At 40.1% G+C, this 19,163-nt stretch overlaps 1 protein-coding gene across 3 annotated transcripts in view; it reads left to right on the top strand.

The window, feature by feature from the left end:
• PPP1R13B (protein phosphatase 1 regulatory subunit 13B) overlaps positions 1 to 19,163 on the top strand; it is a 72,396-nt gene that overhangs the window by 27,621 nt on the left and 25,612 nt on the right. For all 3 annotated transcript variants that reach the window (XM_046647378.1, XM_046647380.1, XM_046647379.1), the window contains exon 4: positions 2,968 to 3,044. In XM_046647378.1, coding sequence (XP_046503334.1) covers positions 2,968 to 3,044 — 77 coding nt within the window. The remainder of the gene's footprint in view (positions 1 to 2,967; positions 3,045 to 19,163) is intronic.

Below are 19,163 nucleotides of genomic sequence, written 5' to 3'. Positions count from 1 at the left end.
CACTTTTCAGAACTCTCAGCGAAGTCCTCAGTTTGGCTTTGATGGCATTTGTAATAGGACCCTACCCATCTCTTCAACCTCATTGTTCCTTCTTTGTCTCTCCAGCCACACTCTTTCTTGCATGTTCATTCTGTGTCCTGAGAATCCCGTCTTCCCCAACTCTAATGCTCGACCTCTGCCCTTTTTCCTCTGCCTGTGTTCAGCCTGTGCTCCCTCTCTCAGAGCTCAAGAATGAGGTGGCGGATAGAACGACTCACATGGGCATGGTGTTCTTGTTCTGTTTTCATTCACAGAACTTGTCCTCCAGCTTGTATTCTAAGCTGCTGGAGTCGAGGGCCCAAAACTCATGTTTCCTCTGTGCTTCCCACAGAGCTGAGACAAGGCAGTTGTCACCAATTGATATTATTGAAAGGGGATTACATTTGAGTATTTATCATGTGGAGAACTACAGAATAGAACAAGAAGAAGTAGGGACTGGCCTGGTGGCATAGCGGTTACGTTCATGTGCTCAGCGTCAGTGGTCCAGGGTTTGCTGGCTCGGATCCCAGGTGGGGACGTAGGTGCACTGCTTGTCAAGCCACGCTGTGGCAGGCGTCCTGGGGCCAGTCTTCTTCAGCAAAAAGAGGAGAATTGGTGGTAGATGTTAGCTTAGGGCTAATTTTCCTCAAAAAAAAAAAAAAGAAGTAAAAGACATCCCTTACCTTAAAAGAGTGAGATTTCTCTTTTTGGAAGCTATAGAGGAGAGCGTAGAGCACATTTACTTCAATCACCTTTTACACTTGGGGAAACGAAGCTTAGAGCACAGGTAACTCGAGGAAGGTCATGCAGAGCATGAACTGGAACCCGGGAGCTGGCGTGATGGAGTCTGGAGCAAGGCCGCCTATGTTCAGCCCCGGCCCTGCTGCTTACTTAGTGTGCACCTTGAGCAAGTGGCACCACATCTCCGTGCCTCGGTTTCCTCCTCTGAGCGGTGTATAGGGTTGTGGTGTGGGTTAACGACGTGTAGTGGTGAGGTGCTCAGAGGGGCTGGGTGCACAGTAAGTGCTCACTAAATGTTGGCTCTTATTAGTCATTATTTTCTGACTCCAAAATACAAGATTGTGAAGTTTCTTCTTTACCATCAGAGATTAGGTGGCACTTGGTATAAATTTCATGTTGTGTGTTCTCTAGTATTCTAATTTCTTGATAGTTTGTTGTTTGGAAGAGGCAGCAATTATAGAGTATTGTTTACCTGAGTACTTTATTCTTTAAAAATACCAAGAGTAACTACGAATTTAACTTACCCTGTAAATTGATAGATGCCATAGTCTAGGGGATGTGTGTGTGTGTGTGTGTGTGTGTGTGTGTGTGTGTGTGTGTAATTCCTGCTAATAGGAAACTACTCTAGATTTTATGAAATGGCTATTGTATAGTACATGACTATTCACTCACATGCCATGTCACTCACATTCGTTTAAACTCCTTTTTCGTTATCACTCCTGTAAGGACCCTTTTTTGGGCATTGTATTCTTGCTTGTCCCCCTCCTTTCCCCTCTCAGATATACTTGTGTCTGTTTGTGTACTATAAGTCTTTGCTTTATACATAAAAAGAATAAGATACTTTTATCCCTCAAGAACCAATCTTTGTCCCCTTGGGGGCCATATCACTCTCTTTGAGGATGCATAGTTTAAGGTGAAGCCATACTTCCATAATAGAATTTTTCTTCACATTTTTCAAAGTAATAGGAAGAAAATAGAAAATATTTTTCTGGTTTTTTTTATTTTTTAAACATTAGGTTCATGGCCCTTTGAAGTCATGTATTCTAGGTAATAAAGCAGGTTCTGGGATGTGACAGTTCTCAAAATAGCATCAAGTAAAAGCTGGAGGAGATAAGTGAAGTAGGAGCAGGCATTCAACACATAAGAGATGTTAATTTATATGACTTCAGATTCACCTGTTTAAAAATTGCGCATCACATTTTATTTTGTTTAAAAAAATACTGCAGGACATATAGAGAATTGTTCCAGTTTAAATTTGAAGCCTTTTTTAAAAAACATTTTAATTTTTAAGGAACAAAGGAGAATTCATAAGACTGCCCAGGGGCTGGCCCCGTGGCCGAGTGGTTGAGTTGGCGCGCTTCGCTGCAGTGGCCCAGTGTTTCGTTGGTTCGAATCCTTGGCGTGGACATGGCACTGCTCATCAAACCACGCTGAGGCAGCGTCCCACATGCCACAACTAGAAGGACCCACAACGAAGAATATACAACTGTGTACTGGGGGGCTTTGGGGAGAAAAAGGAAAAAATAAAATCTTTAAAAAATGAGACGATGTCCCATCTCAGTTTTAACCCTATTAGTGAAGATCACTGTTGTACATCAGTTTTTTTAATTACTGGATATTAAGTTCTATTTTAGTCTCTTCTAAAATATAAAAAGGCTTTAAAAAATTTTAATATAAATTAATTGTGATAAAATACATATAAAATTTACCGTCTTGACCATTTTTAAGTATTAGAAACCTTTTTTTTTTTTTTTTTAAGATTTTATTTTTCCTTTTTCTCCCAAAGCCCCCTGGTACATAGTTGTGTATTTTTAGTTGTGGGTCCTTCTAGCTGTGGCATATGGGATGATGCCTCAGCATGGCTTGATGAGCGGTGCCATGTCCGCACCCAGGATCCGAACTGATGAAACGCTGGGCCGCCGAAGCGTAGCTCGTGAACTTAACCCCTCGGCCATGGGGCCGGCCCCTAGAAACCTTTTGATACAAGTCAGTTTCAAGGCTCTGAAACAGAATGTTTTAGAAGAAAAAATTTTGTTTAAACAATTTTATGTATAAATTGTAAAACATTTTTTCAACTGTACTAAGTCTTGAGATTTTCAGCTTGGTATTTTGAATTTGTGTCAATAAATATTTGCATGAGTGAAGAAATGGGAGAATATTGTTTTTCTAGTATGTCTTTTAGAAAGTTTGGTCCTCTCATCTCTTTAGGTGGCCGTCAGACCCAAGAGCAAAGAACTCAGAGAAATGTAATAAACATACCTGGAGAAAAACGCACTGAAAATGGGGTAAGTAATAGTGATTTCAATTGAAAATTTTAAATTGCTTTTTGTAGACGCTAATGAGTTTAGGTTATAATTTATTTTTAAAGAATTACTTTTTGGGTAGAAATTGTCATTTCTGTTGAGTATTTCAAAACTTTTCTGAAGTTGTGAAGGGGCGAGTACTGAGTGGTTTTACCTGTCTGCACCCTGGGCCGTGTACAGGACAGTCTCAAGCAGAGCAGTGCCCTTCACAGGTTGCTGCCTGTGGCGTGTCCTGGAGCAGCAGCTGCGCACCTGTGTGCACGGGGCACTGGTCTGTCTCCTGGAAGCAGATAGTCTCATTCTCTAGACTAAGAGATGAGCAAGCTGACTTGCTTTGTATCTTCAGTGTTGTCCTGAACTTTGGGTCAGATTTTGAAAAATGAAATAGCTGGTGGATTGCAGTCTTCACGGCTGCCTCCAGGAGAGAGAACTTCCTTTATCGTAGATGTAGAGTTGGAGAACAGGCCTAGCACTGATTATAGGTGAGGAAGTGTGTGTAAATGAGGGGTTCTTTTTAAGAAATGTTGGTGCGTGTTAAAAGAATAAGCAGAAATGAATGAATCAGAATGAGAATGAGTAAATGAGAGAAGAATGAAGAATGACATTTTCAACAGGGTTTTTTCTGGAAATTTTAGTAGTAACTTTTCCAGATAATTTTAAGGCTAGAGATTTGCTTTCTTTTCCTGGCTCTGCTACTAACTAGGTATGTAAGCTTGGGCAAGTTATTTCCTAGCACAGTGTTTGGCACAGCCAGATTCCAGTAAAGAACACAAGGTCTGGAGTGTGGAGAGCCCGTATTCGGACACTGGCTTCAGAACTTTCTGACTAGCTAAATTTGAGCAAGTTACTTTGCCTTCTACTTCCAGTTACTATTGTTCAATTGCTGTTTTCATTCTTTCGTTGGTTACCATGTGACTTTAAATGATACACTTAAATCTCTCTTTCTTTGTTCTGTTGACTTTAAACCCTGTCTCTGGACCTCCCTCTTTGTAAAATGGGGGTGTTAGTGCCCCTGCCTTTTCCATCTCTCTTCCCTCCTACCTTCCAGCATTTTCAGCTGTACTTCTCTGTTGTCAAGGTCGATGATATTTGTGTACTGTTATCTAATTAAGCCTTTTGTACTTGGTCTATAGGTTGGTTATAAAGTTGAAAACCATTTAATAATGTTTATTATTTTAGATTTTGCAGATATTACCCACTACAGAGCCAAGTGGTATACTAGATTATGTTTTCTTCTCTTTGGCTCCAATGTTATAATCTTTGTGCCACGCAGGGAGAATTAGTCCTAATGTCAAGATCATGGATTCTCCTTCCTTACCTTCCAATTTCAAAAGATCATTCCACAAATCCTCCTTTTATTCCTGCCTTCTGACATACTTGTTCACTCCAAATCTAGAGCCTCTGTAGGATTCTGCCAGGCATATCTGCTTCAGAAAGTCTTAAGAACTAAGGGCCCTGGGCCGGCTCCAGTGGCCTAGTGGTTAAGTTCGCCATACTCTGCTTTGGTGACCCGGGTAACCTTGGTTCCTGGGCATGGACCTACACCACTCGTCTATGTGGCTGTGCTCTGAGGGCGGCTCACATACGCAAAAGAGGAAGACTGGCAACTGATGTTAGCTCAGGGGTGAGTCTTCCTCAAAAAAAGAGAGAGAGAGGGAGAGAAATAAAGGGCCAGACCCCATTGGCAGATTCGTTAAGTCTGGATTCGTTAACTTTGGATTCGTTAAGTCTGATGTGGGCCTGAAAAACCCCTATATGACTGTGTTGCCCTGCCAGGTTTGGGAACCTCCAGGTTACATACATATATTGTCATAAACATTCAGAACTTTCTTGTGCAACAGAATTTTGAAGATCCTTTTGAGTTCTAAGATTTCCCCTGACCTGAATTTTGAGGAAGGTGAAATAAATGTATTGAGTAGGCTGTGTATTAAGGTGAGGTGTGTGTATATATGATACAGGGAAGGGACTCGGAAGGAAAGGATTTCAATGGTGTAATAAAGTGAGTTTTGATGTTTTGATATGATGACTCTGTGATCTTTCCCCTGATGAAGTTGTTTCTTGGTAACATGCAGATAATGTTTACATTCAAGATCAACAAAACTGAAACCTGAAACCAAAATTTAAAATCTGTTTGTAATAACCTTTATGTAAACTTGTAAGTAAGAGGTAGAGGGGCCGGCCCCGTGGTGCAGCAGTTAAGTTCGCACGTTCTGCTTCTGCAGCCTAGGGTTCCCTGGTTCGGATCCTGGGTGCGGACCTACGCACCGCTTGGCAAGCCATGCTGTGACAGGCATCCCACATATAAAGTAGAGGAAGATGGGCATGGATGTTAGCTCAGGGCCAATCTTCCCTGGCAAAAAAGAGGAGGATTGGCAGCAGATGTTAGCTCAGGGCTAATCTTCCTCAGGAAAAAAAAAAAAAAAGTAGGAGGTAGAGAGCTGGTCTAGAGGTATAACTCTTTGCTGGAAGCATTACATCAAAGATGTTATTATATTTTATGGCATAGTACTTGCCTTTTAAGCCTAATAATGCATTACTTTTTGTAAAGCGTTTTATTGTCTACAAAGCACTTTTACATGCATTTTTAAAGTTAACAGGATGTTAAACATCTTTCTCCAAAAATGTTTTTTGTACTCCCTGGGTGTGGAATAATGATATGCTGAACCTTCTGCCTCATGGGCTACAGCACCCAGGAACAGATCAAGCAGCAAGTGAGGGAGGAGGGCGTGTGTATTGGAAGAGAAGGGCAGTGTGCTGAGTGGATGTGATTCATGCCCAGTCGCAGCTGCTGAGGCAAGAGACTGGGGAAGTTCTGCTCTCCGAAAACGGCAGGTCAGCAAGTAAGGTTGTCTAAGAAAGGCCCAGACCCCCACTGGCAGAGCTTTTGTTTCGGTAAGTCTGGAGTGGGCCTGGAAAACTCCCCATATGACTGTGTTGCCCTACCAGGTTTGGGAACCTGCAGGTTACATGCAGATACTCTCATAAGCATTCGTAAATTACTTGTCCAACAGAATTTTGAAGATCTGGTTTGACTTTATGCTGTAAAGGCAAATTGATTGATTCTTGTTGTATTTGCCTATATCCCAGGTGGGTACAGGCCATCAAGGCACAAACCAGCCTTGGTATTTCCTCATTGCCCAGAGCTGCTGCTGTCTCTCTGTTTTTGGCGCCGGTAGACTGCTTACCATTGTGTCACCTCAGTGATGCTCTTAAAAATAGGTTTTTATGTTGTATCTTGCCTTTTAGATGTTGCAGTCAGGACTGTAGTTCAGTGTGTCTTGTGGGCCATACTGTTGGAGACAGACGCTTCTCACAGTGTTCGGCTTGTGGCTCTCATGTGGCACGTAGTTGATTTTCTCTCACTGTTACTTGTGTTCTTTGATAGCCTGGTTATCCTGCTGATCTTTCCCACCCTAATCATTTCTAGCCACTCGCCTTGGGTATGAATATGTGTTGAACTGAACTGAACTGATATGGGTGAATTTTAATCATAAGAGTAATTCACATTTATAGGATAAAATAGCATATTGTAGTAGTATTGCAGGGTTTAGGGATCTGGTATACATTTTAGATGACTAATTGACTCTTAATTAATTTGTGAGACCTAGTGATTGTTGGAATATGAAATATTCCCACTCCAGAGTATAATGAAGTGTCAGAGAGGCTTGATTTTACTGACTATTTTATATGATAAAAATAAGCCTGCGTGTTTATAATGTATCTTGATAGCATTATCTCCTATTTTTTTGTTTGCTAAATAGGCAAGTAAAAATACTTTCCAAACCTGGAAATTTATAACTTTGGAGAGGTAAGAAAAAAGAGAAATGATTTAATGTTCTAGGATATTGTGTGAGCATAAATAGATTTTATCCTAATTATTTTGTCAGAACTTTGTTTTAGGGATGTTTGTCATTTTGAAGTGACATTATACTTGATAATCCAGTTACACTTTAAAAAACTTGTTATAGTTTTAAACAAATGTCTTGTGATGATTAATTACAAGATAGAATACTAGCTGTTTGGTTTAATTCTTCTCTGTTTCTTAGTTTTTATTGTGAAATATATACACAGAAGAATGTGTCAGACGTATGGTTTATAGAACTACTAACAAAAACCACTCAGGTGACTACCACCCAGGCTTAAAAATTCTCTCTTTCCTCCTTTTTTTTTTTTTTTGAGGAAGATTAGCCCTGAGCTAACGTCTGCTGCCAATCCTCCTCTTTTTGCTGAGGAAGACTGGCCCTGAGCTAATATTCGTGCCCATCTTCCTCTACTTTATATGTGGGACGCCTGCCACAGCATGGCTTGACAAGCACTGTGTAGGTCCGCACCCGGGATCTGAATCGGGCTAACCCTGGGCCGTGGAAGCAGAATGTGCAAACTTAACCACTGCGCCACTGGACCAGCCCCTCTCTTTATTCTTTTTAAAGCAATTCTATTCAATTTATTTTTAGACAGACCAAAGACACTATGAAAGCAAGAAGTTTGGTGACGGCTACTTGAAGTCTATCTCAAATTCCACAGAGAAAGAAAAGGTGTTGTTGGAGATAGGTGTGTAAACAAGCAAATCACCATACAGTGTGAAAAGTGTAGTAAACTGAGAGTGAGGCACCAAAATAATTGGCTGTGATTGGATTAGCTTACTGAGGTGGATATCAGGAAAGATTTCCCAAGGAGGAGGAGGTCAGAGGCTTCTGCAGAGATACAGAGGAAAACAGGAAACTCATTGGCGGCAGAGAGTTATAAACATGTTGCTAACAGCAGAACCTACAGCTTGGGGACAGGAAGGTGGGGGTGATGCTGAAGAGGGAAGACAGCCAGAGGATTGGCCAGGGAGGGGCCAAATCTTCGCTGTGCTAAGAGCCTTTACTTAATCATGTAGGATTTTAAGCCAGAGAAAGACAGGATCAGTTATGTTTTAGAAAGTTCCCTCTGGTGCTAGCGTGCGACAATTATATATCAGGGGGTGGGGGTGAGGATAAGACTGGAGACGGGGCCTTGTGAGGTCATTGCTTGCTGTACTTTACAGCAGAGTTACAGCTGCTTGAATCTCAGAAGATTTACTTTCAAAGAAAATATTTGAAAATAAAAATTTTAAGGTTATGAAGATGTAAACTTAAAAGGCATCCGGTTATTTATGTAAACTACAATTTAGAAAAACTGTCCCTCCTTGAGATGATAGCATAAACAAGGGAGGTTGTTATTAGCTAACAGAGTGATGTCTCTTTAAAAAAATCTTAAACGCTTTATGTGAGAACAATGTTACTATCCAAGAAAAGAAATTCCTTGAAAATCATTTCTCAAGAAAAAATGGTCAGACCTGAGATTTTAAAATTAGTTCATTCTCTCTTATAATTCGTTTCTACTTATATGAAATTGTCCCAAGAAAGTCAAAACTGGAATTAGGGTTTTTAAACTTCCTCTGGAATAATACAGTGATAGGCAGGCCTCCTTAGCTATCCTGCCTTCCTCCAGAAAGCCTTTCAGTGTTGCTGGGCAGGTGACATTAGTCTATTTTGTCATTTCTCATAATCTTCCAAAAATAAAGAGTTTGCTAGAGTTCTCATTCTCCTCTTTATTTTATTTGTTTATTATTCTACGCTAGAATCAAGTTATCTTTAGCTTTTATGTTTTTCAAGAGGGGGAATTAATCCTTTCCTGTTAGATTGAACCATATGAAATTGTTGATGTTTGGCCCGTTTTTTTTAAGGAAGCTTAGCCCTGAGCTAACATCTGCTGCCAATCCTCCTCTTTTTGCTGAAGAAGACTGGCCCTGAGGTAACATCCATGCCCATCTTCCTCCACTTTATATGTGGAACGCCTACCACAGCATGGCTTGCCAAGTGTTGCCACGTCCGCATCCGGGATCCAAACCAGTGAACCCCAGCCGCCGAAGTGGAACGTGGCACTTAACTGCTGTGCCACCAGGCTGGCCCTGTTTGACTATTTTTGATTTACAAAAACAGCATTTTCATAAGATTGAAACCAAAAATAAATGAATAGATGGTATCTGGTGGTGTTTACCCTTTGATACAATGAATTGCTGTTGGTTGAGAGCAATCATATGTGCGTATGCTGCAGCCTGGGCAGGCAGCACCTCCTTTATGATGGAAAGTGTGTCCGCTTGCTGTCAGGAGATCCATGTTCAGATCCTGACACTGCTGCTGACCCACCACCTGAACTTGGGAGAGGTACCAACCAGCTGCCCAGAGACTTCTCTTTCTCAATGGTAAAATAAGCTTCCTTTTCCTCATAGGGTTTTTGTAAGCATCAACTAAGCTAACTATAAACTCATGTATATATAAATGTCTGGCGTGGAGCAAGTGCTCTTTACATGTTGTTGAATCTCTTAAATTCAGACTTCATTAAAAAGTACTGAGTTCTCTCTCATCTCGGGAAGTGATGTCAGATCCTGAGTGTCAGAACAATTGCATGAGAGATTCCTTAGATGATCAGGAAAAACTTCAGGAAGCAGATGACATTTCCACTACATCTTAAAGGCTAGGTAGAGTTTAGAATGTGGGGGCATTATAGACAGAAAGAAGAATGTGAGCAAAAAATATGGAGTGGGAAAGTGTTGGTTCTGCAATAGAGAGGCAAGCACAGATGTGAGAGAGATCATAAAGAGCACTGAGCAACAGCTTATATTTGGAGCAGGGTAGACTCAAGTCAGAGATGATGCTAGAGCCATTAATAGAGGTAGGGAATATAGGGAGGAAACCAGGTTTGGAAGGAAAGGGAGGAGTTTGGTTTTGGACATGTTGAGGTTGCAGTGCTGGCAGGGCATACAAATAAAATTTGGCTATGGGGGGCCTGGCCCCGTGGCGCAGCAGTTAAGCACACATGTTCCGCTTCGGCGGCTCGGGGTTTGCCAGTACGGATGCTGGGTGTGGACATGGTACCGCTTGGCAAGCCATGCTATGGTAGGCATCCCACATATAAAGTAGAGGAAGATGGGCACGGATGTTAGCTCAAGGCCAGTCTTCCTCAGCAAAAAGAGAAGGATTGGCACGAGATGTTAGCTCAGGGCTAATCTTCCACAAAAAAAAAAAAATTGGCTATGGGAACTGTGCATCTGGAGCTCTTTGGGGAGAGGCCGGGGGTGGATGGGTAAGGTGTGTTCCTCATATAAACTAAGTACAGAAAGAAACAAGCAGGACAAACTGTTGAACTATGGCATGTCATCTCATTGAAACTTGAAAGCTTAGGAAATTTATTTTTTCCCTGAATATTACAGTAACATTCTTGTCTGTTATAACCAAAGATGAAGTTTTTTGGTTGAGTCTTAAAATCAGCATATCAGGATTAGAGGTTTCATCTGAAGTGACCCATTAACGAAGGAATGTATGTTAGGCATTGAGGAAAAAAGCAGCATTTATAGTTAAAAACCCTATTGAGAGACTTACCGATGTCAGCGAAATGGCAGAGTGAGCTGACCCAGGACTCTCTCCCCTCCAAACTACAACCAAAACCCGGAACAACTGAATTTCAACCAATAACTCTAATAATACAAGAGATCGTCAGAGACCCACAGCAGCAAAATGATGATGGAGGGCAGAGAGGCTGGAGCTGCCCTCGGAGGAGCTGGAACCGGTAGGAGAGATCTTCGCTCCCTCCCCTAGAGACTGGGATCGCTGTTCGGGTGAAGGAAGGAGTGGAGGAGGGGCCGTGTGTCCGGGGGATCGTCCAGAACTCCCACCACCAGTGCAGTGGAAACCCGCTAATGGGGGAAGGCTTCCGCATGTGGGGACCCTATCAAGCCAGGGCCCTGGGAGACCAGAGAGCAAGAACTGATGGGAATCCAGGTTGCTGTGTGAGAGAAAGTGCCCCTCCTCCCCAACCCATGCTGTACACCGCCATCGCAGCTGAAGGCGGAGGACTCAGAACGAGTGCCTCTCGACCCCCATCTAGTGGAGACAGGCTGCCACTGCAACTGAATAATTCCATCACGCGCGAAAACCGCTCCTCTACCATTCAGCAATTTATAAAAGCTCCAGACCAGAAGGAAAATAATAAAAACACAGAATTAAGTCCTGAGGACTTGGAAATAGGTAAACTAAGTGAAAATGAGTTCAGAGTAGCTATCATCAAAAAACTCAATGAGGTAAAGGGAAATATAGAGAAACAAGTCAATGAGTTCTGGAGTTACTTCACAAAAGAGATAGAAACTATAAAGAAGAATCAATCAGAAAGAGATGAAAAATACAATGGATCAGATAAAACAGAATACAGATTCCCTGAATGCCCATGTAGACACCATAGAGGAGAAAATTAGCGTGATTGAAGATAGACAGGCTGAACGGCTCCAGACAGAGGAAGAAAGAGAACTAAGAATTAAAAAAAAATGGGGGCTGGCCCTGTGGCTGAGTGGTTAAGTTTGCACACTCCACTGCAGGTGGCCCAGTGTCACATGGCACTGCTCATCAAGCCACAATGAGGCAGCATCCCACATGCCACAACTAGAAGGACCCACAACGAAGAATATACAACTATATACCGGGGGGCTTGGGGAGAAAAAGGAAAAAAAATAAAATCTTTAAAAAAAAAAAAAGATGAGAATAATCTCTGAGAAATAGCAGATTCAATGAGGAAATCCAATTTAAGAATTATCGGAATTCCAGAGGGCGTGGAGAAGGAAAATGGAGCAGAAAGTGTGCTTAAAGAATTTATAGAAGAGAACTTCCCAAATCTAGGGATTGAGGGAGAAATGTGTGTGGAGGAAGCTTTCAGATCTCCTAGATTTGTCAATGTAAAAAGACCTACTGCAAGACATATAGTAGTAAAAATGGCAAAAATGGAAGAATACTCAGGGCAGCAAGACATAAGAAAATAACCTACAAAAGAACTCCTATCAGACTTTGAATGGATTTCTCTACAGAAACCTTACAAGCTAGGAGAGAATGGAATGACATATTCAAAACTTTAAAAGATAAAAATCTTCAGCCAAGAATACTCTATCCAGCAAAAATCCTTCAGATATGAGGGAGAAATTAAATCTTTTCCAGACAAACAAAAGTGAAGGGAATTTGTAACCAAAAGTCCTCCACTACAAGAAATAATCCAGAAGGCTCTCATACCTGAAAAAAGAAAAGGGAGAAAGGGGTCACAAACCACAGAGTAGGGAGACAAATAGATAGAACCAGAATAGGATAGCAAATATTCAACTATAGCATTAGGATACAGGGAAGGAAACCACCAAAGCGAAGATGATCTTATCACTCTAACCACAAACTCATAACACAAGTTGGAATAAGGGATGAAAATAATAATTTAGGAGGGGAAGAGGAAAGGGACTCAATCAGTCTAGGCCAAGTAAGTAAGAGACCACCAGTAAATGGACTATATTATACATGAGATTCTAAATACAAACTTCAGGATAGCCAGTAAACCAAAAAACAAAACAGAGACACAAAACATAAATAAGGAAAAATGTAAGAAACCCAGCATAAGAAATTGCAGAAGTCAACAGGTGGCTAAAACACACAGGACAAGAAACAAAGGTAACATCAGGAAAACTGGATAACGAGTGATAGAATGACAGCATTAAGCCCTCATGCATCAATAATCACCCTCAATGTAAACGGATTGAACTCTCCAATAAAAAGACACAGGGTGGCAAAATGGATTAAAGAACAAGATCCAACAATTTGTTGCCTCCAGGAAACACACCTCAGCCCCAAGGACAAACACAGGCTCAGAGTGAAGGGGTGGAGGACCATACTCCAAGCTAATAGCAAACAAAAGAAAGCAGGTGTCGCAACACTTATATCAGACAAAACAGACTTCAAGATAAGGCAGGTAAAGAGACACACAGAGTGACAATATATAATGATCAAAGGGACACTTCATCAAGAAGAAATAATGCTTATAAATATGTATGCACCCAACACAGGAGCACCAAAGTTCATAAAGCAACTATTAACAGACCTAAAGGAAGATGTTAAAAACAACACAATAATAGTAGGGGACCTCAACACCCCACTCACATCAATGGACAGGTCATCCAGACAGAAAATCAACAAACAGTGGAGCTAAACAAAAAGTAAAACAGTTGGATTTAATAGACATATATAGAACACTTCATCCAAAAACAAGAGAATACACATTCTTCTCAAGTGCACATGGAACATTCTGAAGGATAGGTCATATGTTGGGAAGCAAGGCAAGCCTCTACAAATTTAAAAAAATTGAAATAATGACAAGCATCTTCTCCAATCATAACGCTATAAGGCTAGAAATTAATTACAAGAAAAAAGCTGAGAAAGGCACAAGGATGCGGAGACTCAACAATATGCTATTGACCAAGCAATGGATCATTGAAGAAATTAAAGAAGAAATCAACAAATACCTGGAGACAAGTGAAAATGATAGCATGCCATACCAACTCATATGGGATACAGCAAAAGCTGTATTAAGAGGAAAATTCATCACAATACAGACACATCTTAACAAACAAGAAAAATCCCAAATCAGCAATCTTAAACTACACCTAACTGAAGTAGAGAAAGAAGAACAAACAAAGCCCAAAGTCAGCAGAAGGAGAGAAATAATAAAATCAGAGCAGAAATAAATGTTATTGAAATGAAAAAGACAGTAGAAAGGACAAGTGAAACAAAGAGCTGGTTCTTTGAGAAGATAAATAAAATTGACAAACCCCTAGCCAGACTAACAAAGAAAAAAAGGGAGAAAGCTCAAATAAACAAAATCAGAAATGAAAGAGGAGAAATAGCAACAGACTTCGCAGAAGTACAATGGATTATAAGAGAATACTACGAAAAACTATATGCCAACAAAATGGATAACCTAGAGGAAATGGATAAATTCTTGGACTCCTACAATCTCTCAAAGCTCACTCAAGAAGCAGCAGACAATTTGAACAGACCAGTCACAAGGAAAGAGATTGAAACAGCAATCAAAAACATCACAAAGAATAAAACCTCAGGACCAGATGGCTTTCCTGAGGAATTCTACCAAACTTTCAGAGAGGATTTAATACTTATTCTTTTCAAGCTATTCCAAAAAATTAGGGAGGATGGAACACTTCCTAACACATTCTACGAGGCCAACATCACGCTGATACCAAAGCCTGACAAGGACAGCACGTAAAAAAGAGAACTACAGGCCAATATCGCTGATGAACATAGATGTAAAGATTCTCAACAAAATTTTGGCAACCCGAATTCAGCAATTCATCAAAAGGATCATACATCATGATCAAGTGGGATTCATACCAGGGACACAGGGATGGTTCAACATCCGCAAATTAATCAACGTGATACGCCACATCAACAAACTGAGGAATAAAGACCACATGATCATCTCAATAGATGCAGAGAAAGCATTTGGCAAGATCCAGCAGCTGTTTATGATAAAAACTCTGAACAAAACAGGGATAGAAGGAAACTACCTCAACATAATAAAGGCCATATATGACAGCCCACAGCCAACATCATGCTCAATGGGCAAAAACTGAGCATCATCCCCCTGAAAACAGGAACGAGACAAGGATGCCCTCTATCACCACTCTTATTTAACATAGTACTGGAGGTCCTGGCCAGAGCAATCAGGCAAGAGAAAGGAATAAAAGGAATCCGAATAGGGAGGGAAGAAGTGAAACTCTCACTGTTTGCAGACGACATGATCTTACATATAGAAAACCACAAAGAATCCATTGGAAAACTTTTAGAAGTAATCAACAACTACAGCAGAGTTGCAGGGTATAAAATCAATTTACATAAATCAGTAGCATTTCTATATTCTAATAATGAACTAACAGAAAAAGAACTCAAGAACACAATACCATTCACAATTGCAACAAAAAGAATAAAATACCTTGGGGGTGAATTTAACTAAGGAGGTGAAAGACCTATACAATGAAAATTACAAGGCCTTTCTGAAAGAAATGGATGGTGACATAAAGAGATGGAAAGACATTCCATGTACATGGATTGGAAGAATAAACATAGTTAAAATGGCCATTCTACCTAAAGCAACCTACAGATTCAATGCTGTCCCAATCAGAATGACATTCTTTACAGAAATAGAACAAAGAATCCTAAAATTCACACGGGGCAACAAAAGACCCCGAATTGCTAAAGCAGTCCTGAGAAAAAAGAACAAAATGGGAGGCATCACAATCCCTGACTTCAAAACATACTACAAAGCTACAGTAATCAAAACAGCATGGTACTGATACAAAAACAGGTGCACAGATCAATGGAACAGAATTGAAAGCCCAGAAATAAAACCACACATCTATGGACAGCTTATCTTCAACAAAGGAGCTGAGGGCATACAATGGAGAAAAGAAAGTCTTTTCAACAAATGGTGCTGGGAAAACAGGAAAGCCACATGGAAAAGAATGAAAATTGACCGTTCTTTCTCACCATTCACCAAAATAAACTCAAAATGGATCAAAGACCTAAAGGTGAGACCTGAAACCATAAGGCTTCTAGAAGAAAATGTAGGCAGTACACTCTTTGACATCAGTATTAAAAGGATCTTTTCGGACACCATGTCTTCTCAGAGAAGGGAAACAATAGAAAGAATAAAGAAATGGGACTTCATCAGACTAAAGAGCTTCTTCAAGGCAAATGAAAACAGGATTGAAACAAAAAAAAAACAACCCACTAACTGGGATAAAATATTTGAAAATCATACATCTGGCAAAGGCTTGATATCTGTAATGTATAAAGAACTCTCACAACTCAACAACAAAAAATCAAACAACCCAATGAAACAATGGGCTGGAGACACGAACAGACATTTCTCCAAAGAAGATATACAGAAGGCCAATAGGCACGTGAAAAGATGTTCATCATCACTGATCATCAGGGAAGTGCAAATCAAAACTACACTAAGATATCACCTTACACCCATTAGAATGACAAAAATATCTAAAACTAATAGTAACAAATGTTGGGGAGGTTGTGGAGAAAAAGGAACCCTCATATACTGCTGGTGGGAATGCAAACTGGTGCAGCCACTATGGAAAACAGTATGGAGATTCCTCAAAAAATTAAAAATAGAACTACCATAGGACCCATCTATCCCACTACTGGGTATCTATCCAAAGGGCTTGAAGTCAGCAATTCCAAAAGTCCTATGCACCCCAATGTTCCTTGCAGCATTATTTACAATAGCCAAGACATGGAAACAACCTAAGTGCCCATCAACAGATGATTGCATAAAGAAGATATAGTATGTACATACAATGGAATACTATTCAGCCGTAAAAAAGAACAAAATCGTTCCATTTGCAGCAACATGGATGGGCCTTGAGGGAATTATGTTAAGTGAAATAAGCCAGATAGAGAAGGACAATCTCTGTATGATTCCACTCATATGAGGAATTTAAAAATGTAGACAAAGAGAACAGATTAGTGGCTACCAGGGGAAGGATGGGGTGGGGATGGGCACAAAGGGTGAAGGGGTGCACCTACAACACGACTGACAAACAATAATGTACAACTGAAATTTCACAAGATTGTTACCTATCATTAACTCAATAAAAATTAAAAAAAAAACCCTATTGCGCTATAATGCAGCTCTCTTAAACATGTGCTCATAAATATTCATATGTGTCTCTCTCTTCTTTGGATTGTGACAGTGCTGTTGGGAGTAACAACTGAACTCCTGTAAGTCGTGAATAATAGAATGATAGAAGTATATAGAGTCTTAATGAGATTTTATAGTAAATGGATGTGGTTTTTAAATATGTCTGCAAATTCTTTACCACAACTCCCTTCAGAAAGTGGAGCATAATTCCCCTCCACTCCCAGAGTTAGTGACTTGCTCCTAACAAATAGAATGTGGGGAAAGGGATGCTGTGTGACTTCTGAGGCTAGTTCATAAAAAAGATAGCTTTGCCTTGGCTCTCGCTCTCTTGGATTGCTTGCACTGGAGGGAGCCAGCCACCATGTTGTGAGGACACTCAAGCAGCTCTGTGAAGAGGCCCACTTGGGGAAGGACTGAGGCCTCCTGCCAGCAGCCAGCACCAACTTGGTAGCCGTGTGTTGTGAGCCATCTTGGAATCAGATCCTCCAACCCCAGCCAAGCCTGCAGATGACTACAGCCCTAGCTGACATTTGACTCAACCTCTTGAGAAACCTCAAGCCAGAACCACCTGGCCAAGCTTCTCCTGAATCCTTTACCTACAGAAACTGTGAGCCATAGTGAATGTTTATTGTTGTCACTAAGTTTAGGTGTGATCTGTTACTCAGCAATAGAGAACTAATACGTGGCCCATGAAGTGAATAAAGTTGGACTGTAGCCTCACAAATCATTTTCACAAATATAAAAATATATGAACGATGAATAAGATGGACTGTTGATGCCCAAACCATTTTCACAAATATAAAATATACGAATTGAACAATGAAGTCATGCTTATATAAGTGATTAAAAAACACATAAATACAGTTGGGACATAAAATGTCATATAATGGAAGTTTGTTGTACTTGCCAAAGGAGGTTAAGAAGGCTTTGCAGTAGGCGTGGTTGATGGAGGAGGTGCAAGGAATCGTTCTTGGGAATGACTTCAGACTGTGAATTCTTCCTTTTGCATGATTTTTTCACTAGTTTTTCAAATTTTGGGGAGATTGCACTCAAACTAAACTTAAAAATGAAGTTATAGGAAAGGAAAGCATCTTCAGGGTAACAAAAGCTAAACGAGAGAGCACTTGAGCACAGGTGGAGGCAGCCCACGTGCACAGCAGAGAGTTGTAGCAGATGCCCCACCTCCTCGTCACTTGGCGAATGTACTCAGAGCATGCCATTTGGACCCATCCAAGGATGGTGTGCAGTTTAGAGTGGTGCCATATCCTGTTCTCTCACCAGGAGGAGCTGGGTTGAGTAAATTGGTGACTGTTTATTTGCCTGAAAAAGTTGTCTAGAAGATGGCGTAAATCTTCAGGAACTACCATAGTGAAGAGTCGTTAACTGAATAGATATTGTGCAAGGTGATAAATCCTTTTGTTCTCATAGATAAAATTGCAACCTTTGATAGTTTTTGCACGTATCAGAAAAACACATTTGGCATGTCTTGGCAGAATGTATCACTAGTACATTAGATGGAATGTAAAACTGTCTTCTTACTAATATTTGAAAAGACTAAAAACTCGACAAAAATATATCATTAGTGGCTTATGATGGAAGACGTGTATATTGCATAATTGATTACAATGGTTTGTTTTAAGAAATTTTATTATAAGTTTTTAATACCTGAATTATTGTAACACTAGTTTCAAAATCGTATGTAAAACTTTACCTAAGGAGACAAAAAATACATTTGCGTAAAGCACTGTTACCAACTGACTTGTGATCAAAAGCTTTTAACTATAATTTCAAGTGAGTTGTAGTTGTTTTTTAATATCTTAAAAAATCTAGTTCTGATAGCCTGTTTTTCAAGGATACTTTATTTGATAGCTTTATGAGTCATGACTCATTCACATAATTAGTACAAATGAGGCATTAGCCTGGGAAATAAGCCCCATTTTCATACCAAACTTTTGGCAAATCATGTGCTGGCTTATTTATTGAAAATCTGATCATAGTACGTTTGGGGTTGATAGCTTAATTATGGACATTTTTATGCTTTTTTTTCCATTACTCATTGAAATACCATTTATATGGAATCCTTTCATTGTCAAAAGGTTAACATTTTATTTAAAAAAAAGATAATTAAAATTTAAACATTGACAATAGCAAGTGTTGACAAGGATGTGGAGAAGCCAGAACTCTCATGTGTTGCTGGTGGGAGTGTAAAATGATGGAGGTGGAAAACAGTTTGGCAGTTTCTACAAGTTAAACATACGCTTACCATAGAACCCACCTGCTCCACTTCTTGACGTTGATCACTCAAGAGAAACCAGAACATTTGTCCACATAAATACTGCTATATGAATGTTCAGGACAACTGTATTCCTCATAGCCAAAAAGTGGAAACAACCCAAATGTCCATTAATAGATGAGTGGATGAAGAAAATGCAGTATATTCCATACAACAGAATACTGCCCAGCAGTAAAAAGGAACGAATTACTGATATATGTGGATGAATCTCAAAAAACATTGTGGCGAGTAAAATAAGACAAACACAAACA

Source organism: Equus quagga, chromosome 20, assembly GCF_021613505.1.
Source record: "Equus quagga isolate Etosha38 chromosome 20, UCLA_HA_Equagga_1.0, whole genome shotgun sequence".
In the NCBI taxonomy this organism is placed as follows: domain Eukaryota; kingdom Metazoa; phylum Chordata; class Mammalia; order Perissodactyla; family Equidae; genus Equus; species Equus quagga.
Note: the sequence above shows the minus strand (reverse complement) of the source record. Positions and strands in the feature narration are given on the sequence as shown.